General features: G+C 39.1%; 1 protein-coding gene across 3 annotated transcripts in view; it reads left to right on the forward strand.

The window, feature by feature from the left end:
• TECPR2 (tectonin beta-propeller repeat containing 2) overlaps positions 1 to 14,040 on the forward strand; it is a 44,131-nt gene that overhangs the window by 180 nt on the left and 29,911 nt on the right. Inside the window, exons 1-10 of one of the 3 annotated variants that reach the window (XM_051622602.1) lie at positions 75 to 473; positions 4,429 to 4,713; positions 4,823 to 4,951; positions 5,367 to 5,498; positions 6,432 to 6,589; positions 7,803 to 8,115; positions 8,397 to 8,529; positions 9,859 to 10,332; positions 10,970 to 11,964; positions 13,444 to 13,627. In XM_051622602.1, coding sequence (XP_051478562.1) covers positions 435 to 473; positions 4,429 to 4,713; positions 4,823 to 4,951; positions 5,367 to 5,498; positions 6,432 to 6,589; positions 7,803 to 8,115; positions 8,397 to 8,529; positions 9,859 to 10,332; positions 10,970 to 11,964; positions 13,444 to 13,627 — 2,842 coding nt within the window. In that variant the 5' untranslated portion in view covers positions 75 to 434. Of the gene's footprint in view, positions 1 to 74; positions 474 to 4,428; positions 4,714 to 4,822; positions 4,952 to 5,366; positions 5,499 to 6,431; positions 6,590 to 7,802; positions 8,116 to 8,396; positions 8,530 to 9,858; positions 10,333 to 10,969; positions 11,965 to 13,443; positions 13,628 to 14,040 lie in introns of those variants that run through there. The other 2 variants (XM_051622603.1, XM_051622604.1) reach the window with 2 other exon arrangements.

A 14,040-nucleotide genomic window follows, 5' to 3' on the forward strand; every position in this document is an offset into this window, starting at 1 on the left:
CCTCCGCGGCAGCCGCACGCGGGGCCTGCCGCGGCCGCCCGGCGCGCTGGGGCGGAGCGGGTGAGCCCGGCGCTCCGGGGGCTGGTCTGCGGGGCGCGGGGCGTCCGGGGCGGGCGGCGGGCTCCGGCGGGGGGCCCGGCGGCCCGTAGGTGCCCGCGGAGCGGCTTCGTCGTCGCCTTTTCCCCCCCCCCCTTCCTCCCCTCCCCCGCCTCCCTCCGGCCAGGCTGTGGCTCTGGGTGGTAAATCCGGCATAATCTGAGGTAACAGGCAGCGGGGAGAGGAGGCGGTGCGGGCGGCTGCCCGCCCGCGGGCCCGCGGCCGCGCTCTGCCTCCTCTGCCTGGAGCTTCGACCCCTCCAGTGCTGGGAAGCAGCGTTATTAGGAAGGGATGGTTTGGAACATCTGCCCAAATTTAGAAATGCATGGAAGGAAGGAATGTTTGCTAGAGAAATCGTGCCCCCCAGGACCACCAGGGTGAGTAGAGCCTGGTCTCCTGCCCTCCTTAGCGTAACCCCCCTGTGCCGGCACCCCAGGTGCTGCCGTTTCCAGCCGCTCCATCCCTGTCGCCGGGGTTGGTTGGTTGGTTTTATTTCAAAATAAACTTTTCTGAGCAAAAAAAATAAATAAATTGCAGCGTTTCACGTGTGGTGTAAAAGCGACGTGCGTGTCAGTCAGGTAAGGGAGAGCTTGGTGCTGGCTGGCCCCCCGCCCGCGGGCGGGCTGTGCCAAGGGGCAGCCCCTCGCCCCGGGGGACGGGGGGCTTGTGTTCTCCCCTCTGCTTGGCAGCTGCTTGCCCTGAAAGGCTGCGAGGTTGTGGCAGCCGGGTAGGCTGCTCTTCAGGCCTACGAACGTGAGAAGTATTGGAAAATGAAACCGCTTTCCCTTTCAGTTGGCAGGGTATATCTGAGATCAAACACTGCTGCCTTCAGCTGTGGTCATGTGTGTTTGTCTATGCTCTGAAGAGCTTAAATGTAAGTTTTTATGCCAAAGAATAAATAAAAGAAACTGAGCTGTTGTCCCTCTAGTACGCACAGCACACTTGGGCTCAGAGAAATGCAGTGACAGCTTTAACTTCTTGCAGCCTATCTGTGGCTTACCCTGGCCCTGAACCTCTAACCACTGCCTGTCTGTTTAGCCATGGGATTATCTCCCACGTTCCATACCTCTGTTAGGTGGCATTGAGCCTTATTCCTGTTTCTGAGACCAGAGAAAGTTTTTAAAAGTTTGTTTTCAGAACGTGGCCTTGAATGCAATATCTGTAAATATGTTGTGAACTTTGTGAGTAGGGAAGGAAGAGCTGTCTGTGTCTGGTGATTGTTATGTGCAACAGAAGGTATTTTTCTCTACTTTATCTCTACTGTAGGATAGCTGCTTAGCACAAGCTGATTTGCCCTGTACAGCTGTTGCGTACTTCAGAGTAACTGTGGCTGGCACAGAGTGAACATGTGCATCTGATTCCAAAATCTGTCTGGGAAAACAGATTATACCCACTGTTTGCCTTTGATTGTAATGAAGGAGGGAAAACATAACATATAAGCGTGTTAATAAAGAGACTTCATGTGATACCCAACTGTGTTTAGGCTCAAAAGCAGAGAATTGTAGTATTTGTGTAGAGTTTTTTTATGGGTTGCAATTCTCTAGTCCTTTATACATTTGTTTTGTGTAGCTAAAATTAACTCAATTAGCAGTGTTTTCAATAAAGTGATGATTTTAAGCTTTTGGTTCCTTCTTATCACACAAGCAGTACAAGTGTTTTTGGTCTGTAAATCAATCAAGGTTAAACTAATTTGTGTGTGACGTCAAGAAATTACTGTTTATTAATACATTTTTAATTGTACAAGGGGGAATGAGAGAACATATACAGAGAACAAAACTTAATTTCATTTTTTTACAACTTTGCCATCAGAGAAGATTGAAATAAGATTGTATATAAATTTTATGAAGAGTGAGAACTCTAACCTGACAGCAGGTTTTTAAAATTTGACAGTGTATTACAAGAAATAATTCCTCCCAGTGTTTTCTGTGGGGAGAGAAAACCCCTCAAACTCTGCCTTTTTTTTTTTTCTCTTTTAAAATTAAGTGTAAATTATAAAACATGCATCAGGTTGCAGATAGGGTTGTTGTAGAGGAAAGAATAATAGTCTTTTTCTGGATAATAAAAATTTCCATAATTCCATAATTTGTAACAAATTACTGTGTTTTGAACTGGAAGGGTGAAGGATGAAAACTGAGAGACAGAGGTGAATTGTAGGAGTGACAAAGGGGACTTAAAAACCAAAATATGTGAAATTCATGAGGCGGTAGCTGGGGAGTGGTAGAATTTGAGACTAGACAGAGGAAGATTTGTACATGTGAGACTCAGGACAAAGACTGGATTTTATTAGAAAAAAAGAGAAAGAAAAAAAAAAGACCACTAGCTAGTAAAATTACTAAACTGGCCAAGCAGCATGTTTAGAACAGCAAACGAGACTTTAGCAGTGGGTTCTCTTTTAATGTAGGTGACTGTAGATAGAAGGCAATAAATGCTGAAGGAAAGGGCAGGAGACCCAAAATACAGCGTGAGAAATAGATGGTGTGTGAAAGTATTGTAAAAAAAATGATGCACTAAGGTTTTCTGTTAACTTAGTAAAAAAACTCCAAAAGGCACTCTTAATTAAAAAATAGTTTGGACACGTTAATGAGCTAATCCTTATGATATTTTTATGAAATAGGGGTCATGACAGGTAGTAAACACCAGAGCAGAGTGAAATTTTGAAGCTCCCAATTAAAAACATCTAATAACTGCTGCCAGCTTATTTGCTGCCAGTTTTTGTAACATATATAAAATATGGGTCTAGTAACCAATCTTTATTCCTGCAGTCTTGTCTAACCTGGGCTTGAATGGGTAATGTCATGCAAGTAATCCCTTTGGATTTAGTGGAATTGTATATTGACACCAAGTGTTGCAGGGCCAGAAGCCAGCATGCTGAATCCTCTTGTGCAATAACAATCTGAAAATCAAAACATTGGAGAATGGAGATACTTAATTGGAGCAGCAATATTTTTTTATAATTTAGTTGATACACACTGTAAGCAATGTGTGAAGCTGACAAATACCATTTTCCATCCTTAGAAAAATGGAAGAGGCATGGTAGGACATCACACAAATGGCAGTAGGAATATTTTACCGTGTAGCTTTCAGCATTTAGAAGTGTTTCTAACTTCAGCTGGCATATTTCTGTTTTTCATTTATCTAAGGAAGTTATGACTGCTGAAGCTCAAGAAAATCTTTAGTGTTACACGCTTAAACAACTGTAGAACACTTCCTTTACAGAAATCCAAGATCTTCGTCTTGGAAAACTGCTGATGCTTTTGGCAGGTTCTAAACTATCACATTAATTGGACTTGCTTGTGGTGAAATAAAATTTAAGAAGTAAAGGTTTCTTTCCTGCACTTCAAAGTCATCCATGAGGAGAACAGCTACTGCTGCAAAATGTTCTTGTCAAGGCTGTCACTCCACAATGAGAAAAGTTACTGGATTTAATTAAATTTTAAAATATTTGTACATGTCTCAGGGTCATACCAGTTTTTTCTAATGATCCCGGTGCATTATTGCTATGATGAGCTGTGACTGTATTTTTTTCTTGAAGAAGGCAAACAATCTATGTTTCCATTATTCTTAGAAAGATAACGGAGTTGTCACCTAAGTGTATTTACAGTGTCACTCATCAGCATGAAATTATTTGCTTAGCCATAAAGGGAAACACAGGCATATGGTGCTTTTTCCTGTTTGCTCTTTATCTTTCCAAATTCAGTTGCTGTCTGAATATTTTCCTGTATCTGTCAAACTGGTATTTCATTTTTGCCTTGCCTCTTTCTTCCCACACTATTCTTATTTTTTGTTGTTATTTGATTATATAGCATGTGCAGCTCTACCTGAATTATTTCTCAGCCATGTTTTTCTTGGGGTGTGAGGCATGAAGGAGTTGAGCATAAATACTAGTTTGACACTTTGATCTTACAGCACTAACACAGTGAATATCCCATCTTCTCAGCACTGGGAGGATTGAAGGTGGAGTTGGCAGATAGATGAAGAAATACACTGCATGGGTTGTTCAGTGTCAGAGCCCTTACAATTCTTTCACTACCAGATGAGAAGAATACTGAAGCTGCACTCAACTTTGATGAAGTCACAGGTGCAAGAAGTAGTGGTTATCCCATATTTAGTGGTTACCATACATCTTTAGATATTGGCTGAACCTAAGAAACAAGCTTATTCTTAAGAAAAAGGTTCTAAAAATACCTTACATTCACTATAAAAGTTTAACTTGCTTTTTCTTTGTACAAAACAGAAACTGAAAATTTCTGCACCCTTACTTGCTAAATGGTGGCTTTCTGTTAACTGTTCACTCATCACAAATGAGTTAATGACATGTCTTTTGCCTTTCAGGTTTCTTTATGTGGTCAAGCAGATGTGTTTATCTCAGCCTTAAAATTGCTGATGCCAATGCTTGCTATGGCATCTGTGGCTTCACCGGTTGTATTTAAGGAGTTTTGTCCCTTGTATTATCTTCTCAATGCCATTCCTACCAAGATCCAAAAAGGCTTTCGCTCTATTGTGGTATACCTCACAGCACTGGATACCAATGGAGACTACATTGCTGTGGGGAGCAGCATTGGAATGCTTTATCTCTACTGCAGGCATTTAAACCAGATGAAAAAATACAATTTTGAGGTAAATGCTGACTTCTGCTCTTGTCTCTTCTAATGAAGCTGAGTTGCTCAGAATCGAGCTGGCGTTTGTCATTAACTTTGAGAGTTTTATGTATGGTTTCTTTCAACAGGGGAAGTGTGAATCTATTACTTTTGTAAAGCTGTTGAGTTGTTTCGATGATCTTGTTGCTGTTGGTACAGCCTCAGGTCGGGTTGCAGTTTTTCAGCTTGTCTCTTCATTACCTGGAAGAAACAAACAGGTAAATCTTTGCATTTGACTGAACTTCTGTGAAGTTTAATGTGGTGAATCCTAGTATACTGTTATCATGATTATGATAGTGAAGACTAGAGAATTTTGCCTGATGAAGTATCTGTAAATGTTTTAGGCTTCATACATTAAGCTTATGAAAGCAATAAACTTAAAGCATGCTTTTCGTTACAAAAGATATATTTAACCAAAAATGCGTTTGAGAAATTCCTCATTTGTAATAACTGGCTGAGCTATTTGGTGTTTGTGGTTTTTTTATTGTTTGTTTTGGGTTTTTTTGTGCTAAATAAAAAGTTAGAATGACCTACATTTTTGTACTTGATCTCTGGTTTGTCAGAGTCACTGAACAGGCTTTGTCTCTCCATTTTCTCTTCCCCTCCTTGTAACACTTTGGTATTGCTCCACAGCTTCGGAGATTTGTTGTTGCTGGTATCCACAAAAGTAGCATTACAGCTTTAGCTTGGAGTCCCAATGGAATGAAACTGTTCTCTGGAGATGACAAAGGGAAGATTGTCTACTCTGCCCTTGACCTAGACCAGGTGGGCATTTATTAGAGAGACGTTACTTCCCCTTTACAATTTTCTGGAAGAATACTTGTGTGTTTAAATATTAAGCAGTTAGTTATTTGCTTAGTATCATTTATGTAGTTGCACTGCCTTATTGTTATGCATTTGTTTGGCCAAGTCTGCACCCACCCAGCAAGACATCCATTGGATATCCTTCGTGACTACCTTATCTTTTCTCAAAAAATAATATCTATATACTTTTCAAATAATGTTACCACGTTTCTGTCTCAACTATCATATCTTCCTTCAGTTTTCAACCAGTATTTTCTGTTTGTGTGCAAAGGGTATTTTCGAGAGATGTGATGCTGCTGATTCACTATATATTTGAGGAAGTACTTTTTTCAGAATTGTGCAGTGTCTCAATCTAGGGTATAGAACAAAAGTAATATTTGGGTTCTACTGAGTGACTAGCATGTTACCAGTAAATGGAATTTTTCTCATTTCTTGTCAATTAATACAGACATGGGAGGTCAACAGAATAAGCACTAACTTGAATTTCTGCATGGGAGAAAAGTTTAAACAACAGCCATCCTGATTTACCTTGTTTGGTTTGGCGAAAAGGTTTAACATCTGTAAATGTGACACTTGTCTTAGTGTTGTATGACCTGGCAGTGGAGAAGTAGGAAGAAAGTATGTCCTGAAGTTGTTGTTGCTTCCAAGTGAAACACATTAGCTAATATTCCAAGAGAAACTGAATTTCATAGAGTGCCACTGTGGTACACACAATCTAACCCCTCTTGTCTGCATAAAGGAACTCCCAAGTTCATTAAGTGAACTTCATGCAACAGTGGTTCAAAATCCTTTGTTTGCTTATTTTCTTAGGCTTGTTAATTTCCTTGAAATGTTAGCAATTACCTTGTATATGTGGAAAGGTTGATTCTTGTTAATTACATGTATTTTTAAAAGGGTGTTTGCAACTCCAGCCTTGTATTGGAAGAGCCATCTTCGATTGTCCAGTTGGAATACAACCAGAAGGTGCTCCTTGTCTCTACTTTACAACGGACCTTACTTTTTTACACAGAAGAGAAGTCTGTCAAGCAAGTTGGAACACAGCCCAGAAAAAAGTAACCCTCATAAAATCTTGATGCAGGCACATCTATAAATTCTAGCTTTTCAGAGTGGATTACAGAAAGAGTGATCTAAGTGGTGAAATTAATACAACACAACAGTCTGCTCATTAAAGTTAGTTACAGTAGCTATCTGTGCTCGAACTTGAAAGGACAATTCTGTGTACTTAGAAAGTAATGGCTGCAAATATGTTACAATTGTATTTTCAGGGCACTATTATACAAAGTTATTTAAGATGTTTTCTCATTGTTAAAACTGAAGTAACTGCTGAACTCCCTCTGCAGTCCCTCTTGGTTTACTGTGAGTTGGTGTGAGCAGGCAATGTATTCGGGTCCATCTAATGGGGTGATGTAATATCTGATGCAAAAAGCAAGTGAGCATCCTAATTCTTATACACTGAAGTGAATTAAAAGGAAAAATGTATAGCAAGCACTTAAAATTGACTTGAAGGCTAGGAACTTCTTATATGACCTTCTGGTATCTTGTATTGTGTAATCTTTCAGAGGCAAAGGAAGAGGGAACACAGACTTAGAACAGCAGGACTGACTGTATCTGGAAGTAGAGGAAATTGACTCTTGAAAGAGAGAGTTTATAATGTATCTTTCAAGGATATGAATAGTAAGAGGAGTACCAAGGACCATGTTATGTAGAGGGGGTTTTCCTGAATTGTAGTAATGGTACTTTTATGCATGAGAGATGAAGATTTTAACAGTTGAGGTCTGTTCTTTGCTTTGTAAGTAGAGGTTGTCAGTTTTTTGGCATTGGTTTGTAGTGTGTTGCGTGTTTTATATTAATTCTGGGAGAAGGATGACTGCATAGCAGGATCTTTGAGATGGACTGTATTGGATTTGCTTGGCAAGGTTTTGGTAGCAGAGAGGCTACAGGAATATCTTCTGTGAGAAGTTGCTAGAAGCTTCCCCTGTGCCTGATAGAGCGAGTGCCAGGTGGCTCCAAAAGGGACCCACCACTGGCCAGTGGGAGCCCATCAGTGACAGTGGCAGCTGAGGGAAAACTGTTTTTAGTTAGAAGCACTATTCTTCTCTGACTGTAACAAAATTTGTACTTCAGACATTTGACTGAATTCTTTAATTAGAGACTAAAACTTTTATTTTTGATAACTTACGGCTGTGAATTTGTGCCGTTAGTTTTTAAAATTGTTTCTAATTTGAGTGTATAGCTTTTAAAATAAATTATTCTTTTGCATTTTAGCTCTGGCAAATTTGGAGCATGTTTTATACCTGGCCTGTGTAAGCAGAGTGACCTGACATTGTTTGCTGCCAGACCCGGCCTTCGTCTCTGGAAGTCTGATGTTCATGGAACTGTTCAGGCCACATTTATACTGAAAGATGCGTTTGCTGGAGGAATAAAACCTTTTGAACTGTATCCTCGTTTGGAACCCCCTGACAGGGGAAGTTACAGCTCTCCAGAGAAACACCTTGGGCTTGTTTCATGCTTTTTCCGAGAAGGATGGGTGCTGACCTGGAATGAATACAGCATCTACTTGCTAGACACTGTGAACCAGGTAGATTAATCTTGTGGTTGCAAGTTTTGTTTCTTCATTGGTTTTGTTCATGCTATTCCCTTACACTCTCTTTGGGTTATCCATTACACTTCTATGATTTAAATCCATACTTGAACCTAACAAAGAAGACTTTATTCCCTCTTTCTTTATTCTGTAGTCTTTATTCTGTAGCTGTATATGTTGATTAAATTGCAGTGAACACTTTTGTTAGGAGCACCATCTTGTCCAAACAGTGTGTTAAGCTGATGCAAATAATTTCTTTCTGTGTTGACTCTTTATAGGCTTTGATTGGTGGCTTGGAAGGATGTGGTGATATTGTATCTGTGTCCTGTACCAACAATGAGATTTTTCTCTTAAAAGGAGATAGAGACATAATAAGAATTTCAAGTAGACCTGAAGGACTGTCATCAATAGGTTTGTATATAGATTAGCAAACTATGTGTGCCTCATCAAACATGGTGCCTCTCATACTTTTTTAATATTAAAAAAAAACCAACCCAACAAACTAAACCAAATCCCACACAAAAACCTCTAGGTTATTGCAAAAACTTACCAGGTTCTGTAGAGTTACTTTCCTGTTTTGGTGGTTTGTAGTTAGAGATCTCATTTATCTGGTGATCTGAGCTTTGTTCTGGCTGCTGGGAGAATGAAGGCATTAAGAAATTAATTATGGTTCTCTTTCTTTGAGAGTGGTTCAGCATTGCCCTAGCCAGGTGTCTCTAATCTGTGCATTTGAGACCTTATTCTGAAGCAAACTGGATTCCTGATCATAGATCTCTTTACTGTTTAGTCTCAATTGACTGTGATGGAGATAGCTGAACATGCTGATTCTGTGCCACCTGTCACCCCTCACATGCCAGAGGAAATGTCAGCCTTCCCAGCAATGAAAAAGAAAGAACTGGCAAAACATCCAAAGAGCACTCACTAAAATCGTAGAATCATAGAACTATTCTATGATTCTATGATTAAAAAAAAGAATGTAAGAGTTTATTTTCTTACTTGTTGCCATCTCAGTTCAGCATCTATGTTGCTAGAACTCTCTAAAAGGGATTAATAATACTTCCTTAATGATGGTGCTGGGTGATTTCTCAATCATAAGGATTGTAAACATCACTGTCTAGAATATTGCACTCGCTTATGCATCTACACTAATCCGTCTTAGCTTTGTATTAGCAAAATGCTAGTAAATATGCTAGGAAGTCTCTGAAGTCTCACCGAATGCTAGAGAACTTAACTTTCTTATTATTGCATATTAGTCACGTGAGCAGTTTTTTACTCACAAACTTTGAGGTGGTGTTTATTATTTTAATCTTCCAAATACAGTTTGAAAGAAGCCTACTTGGAATATACTTTCACTAATTATCACAGTGGTTTATGTGGTAAATTTTCCTTGATTTTTTCAACATACTGAGTGTTTGAATGGAGAAGTTGATGACATGGGATGGCACTTTAGTCCGTGATAACAGTTGGGTCTCCCAAGCTAAAGACCTGTACGATTCTTGATATATAAACATAAATTCAGAATTTTGCTAATAGAAGTTTGGTACAGGCTTTGGCAGATTGATTTTACTAAAATGAGTTAATCAATTTTTACTTAAATTGTGTGCATATACATATATTTGAAATGTTATGAACCTAGACTATTTTTCCATTGCATAAAGCTTCTTTTCTGTCAGTACCCTCCAAGAACTAGTATTTATGACACAATAAAAGTATAAATACTTCTCTTTTTCTTTTGGTCAGTTTCAGATGTGAATTCAAAATTGCCAAATCTTTTAACAGATACGAGTCCTAAATTGCTGACCCCAGTATCAGCAGGAGCTGCACATGTATCATCTAGTCCTTCAGTGGAAACAGATAAAAAACCAGTTACTTCCCCTTCAGTTACTGGTGATAAAAATGACTCTTCCTCTTTAGTGGAAGATGATCTGGAAACTCCAACGCTATCAGAGAAAAGTTTTGATAAAGTGGGAGACTTGAGTGATGAAACAAGAAAAAGGGGCTGCTCTGCAGTAAGTGAATCGAGAAGCAGGAGCAGCTCCATCAATTCTGTGGGCAGTGGCTCTAGCTTTATGATATGTGCAGACCAACATTCAGAAGCTCAGAGAGAAGGCCAACATTCTTCACAACGGTTCAGCACAATCAGCTCTGAAGATTTTGATCAAGAACTCATTGTAAAGCCAATTAAAGTGAAAAAGAAAAAAAAGAAAAAACAAGGTAAATCTCATAGAACTTTTCCTGTTACTGCTCATTGTTAGAACATGTCACTTATGATGTTTCACAGAAGAGAGTGTGTTTGACATGCCTTGTTAATATTGCATTGCCATGCTTTTGAGATACCTGAGTGGTTGTGGTGGGCCATTTCTGTTTAAGATTAAAGCGTGTTTTGAAAGTGATAAATTGATTAAGTCTTTTTAGATCTATCTGGTTTATTCTTTCGACTTTGTTTTGCTTTATGTAAACATGCTAAAAGTTCTCATGTATGGTTCAGTGGTAACATATGGTGGCCTCTGCTTCCAGTTTTATGTTGGAACTGTGTAATATCTATTAATCCTGTTTAGAATATTTGACAGTGTCTTTCTTAGCAATGCTTTTTAGTTTGTTAAAATAGTGTGCATGCTTGATTATTCTAATTGCTTGCTATACTGGTGTTAAAACTTTAAATTATTTTTATTATGTGTTTTTTTGGCTAAATATGTATCAGTTAGTGTTGAAGTTGAAAAAAACCAGTATGTCAAAATGTAACTTTACTCTTCCCCCAGTGATAAAAACAATTTCTTATTTTGCATTGAAATGTAATATATTTTATTAATATTATTTGCCCTCCCTTTTTTTGATTGTTTTGTGAGAGTAGAAAATGGGACCAGGAAAAACCAGAGCTCTCTGGAAGGTACACCGATTTATGAGCGTCAGCTTTCTGGTGATAGCCCACATTCATTGAATGCAGACTCCTTTTCTGTGACTTCCAGCCTGATGAGTGGCAGCATTGATCATTTGAGTACTGGATCTCCTGATCAGGAGAGCATGTTTAGTGTGGAGTCCCATACGATCTTGCAAGAAGATAATGGTTCGGAAACTTTCAGTGTCCTACAGTCTCCTGAGTCTGCAACTGTACTAATTAATGAAGACAATGGAGATATGGTTGATTTACAGAAGCTTCCAAACAGTGACAGTGGCATGGGTACTTCAACTGTTACAGATACTCTGACATCTGTCTCTCCTCTAATTCTCACAGAAGACTTGACAAGCAACGTTGATGGTGAATATAATGGTAGTGTGGTTTCTGCAAGCAGTGAATGCTGTCCTGCAAAGCTGACACAAGAGGAGGAGCAGGATTTTCCTACATTGTGTGAAATAGATGAAAATTTAGACAAAATGAACCTGCAGGATGCTGAAAAATATTTTGAAGAGTCAGACCTTGCAGACCAAATGCTTTTGCAAGGTGACAGTGGACTTGGTGTTCAGACGTCACTGACACCAAAGGGAAGTGATGAAGCTGGTGGGGAAGACCAACAGCAGCTCTCTCTAATACACAGTGCTCTGTCAGATCCTTCTGTGCTCCACTTTGACATCTCCAATGACATTTGTTCAGATAACACTTCTGTTTCTGGATGGAATTTTCAAGGTGCAATCAAAGCTAAATCTAGTACTAGCACTGCTGAATGGGTAACAGACACTCATGAAAGTAAGTTGGAGAAATCTGCCTCAAGTGATGAAGAGGATATTTATGGCCATGGATTACCGTATTCATCCTCAGAGACTAGTATGCCTGAAGTTGGTGCAGGGCCTGGTTCCCAGGATGTGGCCAAGATAAGCCTAGATGAAATGGTGCTGTTAAAATCTGATCAGGTATATGGTTTAAATCTAGTTAAAATACATAGTTGCAGCATTTCAAAAGAAAAATTCATGTAGTTACTATCCTTTGCTTCTTTAGGAAAGCAGGTTTCTTTCTTACTTGATTTGAGTAAATAAGTAAAGCATAAAACCAAACAGCAGCATGTGTTGTAACTCCTGTGAAATGTGATGTATCCGGCTTCTGAATGGTTGACGTATGCTTACAATGTGAAGAAGCTGCACTGGCTGTATTATTCCCAGCTCAAAAAAATGCTGTCATAAACCCATCCATTAAAGAGTGAACAGTAAAACTGAGTCATGCTCAAAGACTGCTCCTTGTTTGAGTCTCCAGTATCCCAAATTCTTCACATTCCTGTTCCCAACTTCAGCTGACCTAATGGGGAATTAATGCTGATTATCTCATGTGGTTGGCCTCTGGTTAAAGATTATTTTACCTGTAAATACTCAGAAGGAAGTCTAGTCTTTCTTTGTGTCATAGGCAACAGTTAGTACTATTTAAAATGTTGACATTTTCCCCTTTTGGGGAAAATTCTTCTTTCCTTGTTTTTTTTGTGAGTGAACGTTTCAAAAAATAGTCATTCTCATATAGACTATAGAAAAGAAATATTAAAATTATTGTAAAATCTGCAAAATTACCAAAATCTCTGGGTGTTGTAGGGGAAGTCTCAAGAAGGAAATGCAGTTCTTCTAGGATGGGAGGGGTTTTTTTCATTTTGTTTTAAAATCTGTAACAATCTTGTATTGACATCAACCAAATGTTTGTTGATAAAGGTTGAGTTATAAAGAGATGGTATTCTATTTAGTAACAACTGTAGTCCAAATTGTAGAAGACTACTAGTTTTAGGTAATGATATTCTTACATTCTGGAATGTTTTGGAGGGCTCCAGAGATGCTTACATTATGGGTCATGTATGCAGTGTTTGGGTTCACCTCATGCAGCCTGTCAAAATTTAAAATATCAGTGTGTCAACCATATTTCTGTAATACATGGCTCCTGTATGATGCAGAGAGTAATGGAGTTGGATATTTAGCTCTCTGCACTCCAGCTAACTTGTTGCCTTTGCTTATCCCTTCATAGGCAAGAAATAATTTCCTGGACTGCAGACAGACTGTACATTTTTGTATTCCTTATTTGCATCTACCATTTCCTTGAAGTATGTGTTCTTTAATTAAATAAGAGAAGGTTTTCCCACTTTTTGGAGGTAGATGACAGTGAAGGGGGCTTGTGCTTGGGTTGTTGTTTTTTTTTGTGCTAAAACTTTTGTTCCAGCAGTCTTACTTTGCAGTACATACTGTAGAACATGGATAGATGTAGCTTTATTTTACATAAGGCAAGTTTATTCTTTGATTAAGGCACTTAAGAGCCTTAAGTTTAGCTTTTTGATCAAAATATGACAGCTGCTGTGCTTATATTGCCATCTGCTTGTGCAGTTTTGAAAACACCTGACATTGTTCTGACTCTACAGTTTTTAGTTTGCAGAGAGCTGGATGGGATACTCTGGCCCTGGTTATGGCATCCTGAGCCTGGTTGTCTCAGAGAAGTACATCTGGTGCCTGGACTACCGGGGCAGCCTGTACTGCAGCGCTCTCCCCGCAGCGGGGCTGCGGTGGCAGAAGTTTGAAGATGGTGTCCAGCAAGTGGCAGTTTCCCCCTCAGGTTGGTTGGCTTCTGCTTTACTGTAACTTCATAAATGCACAAGTCTATGCAGGTTTTATATTTTCCTTTTTTATTTATTATTTTATTGTATTGTATTTCTTTTTATTTATTTAGTTCTGTCAAACTTGTGATTTTTATGAGTTTACAAATGCAGTAATTTCCACATAGGCAAATTATTTACTTTTTTTTAATACAGTGTTCTAATAAAGTTGGTGTTTGGAACTTGTTTCATGTAGAAGTAGTGTGGTTTGTATTTATTTTTTTTTTAAGTCATATTGAGTGATATGACTGTGTCTTTATTGCCTCTGCGTACCATGTTCTAGTTTAGGTCATGGAACCACTGAGTCATAGAACAGTTTAGGTTGGAAGGGACCTTCAAGATCGTCTAGTTTTGACACCTCTGCATGGGCAGG

Source organism: Apus apus, chromosome 5, assembly GCF_020740795.1.
Source record: "Apus apus isolate bApuApu2 chromosome 5, bApuApu2.pri.cur, whole genome shotgun sequence".
Lineage (NCBI taxonomy): Eukaryota > Metazoa > Chordata > Aves > Apodiformes > Apodidae > Apus > Apus apus.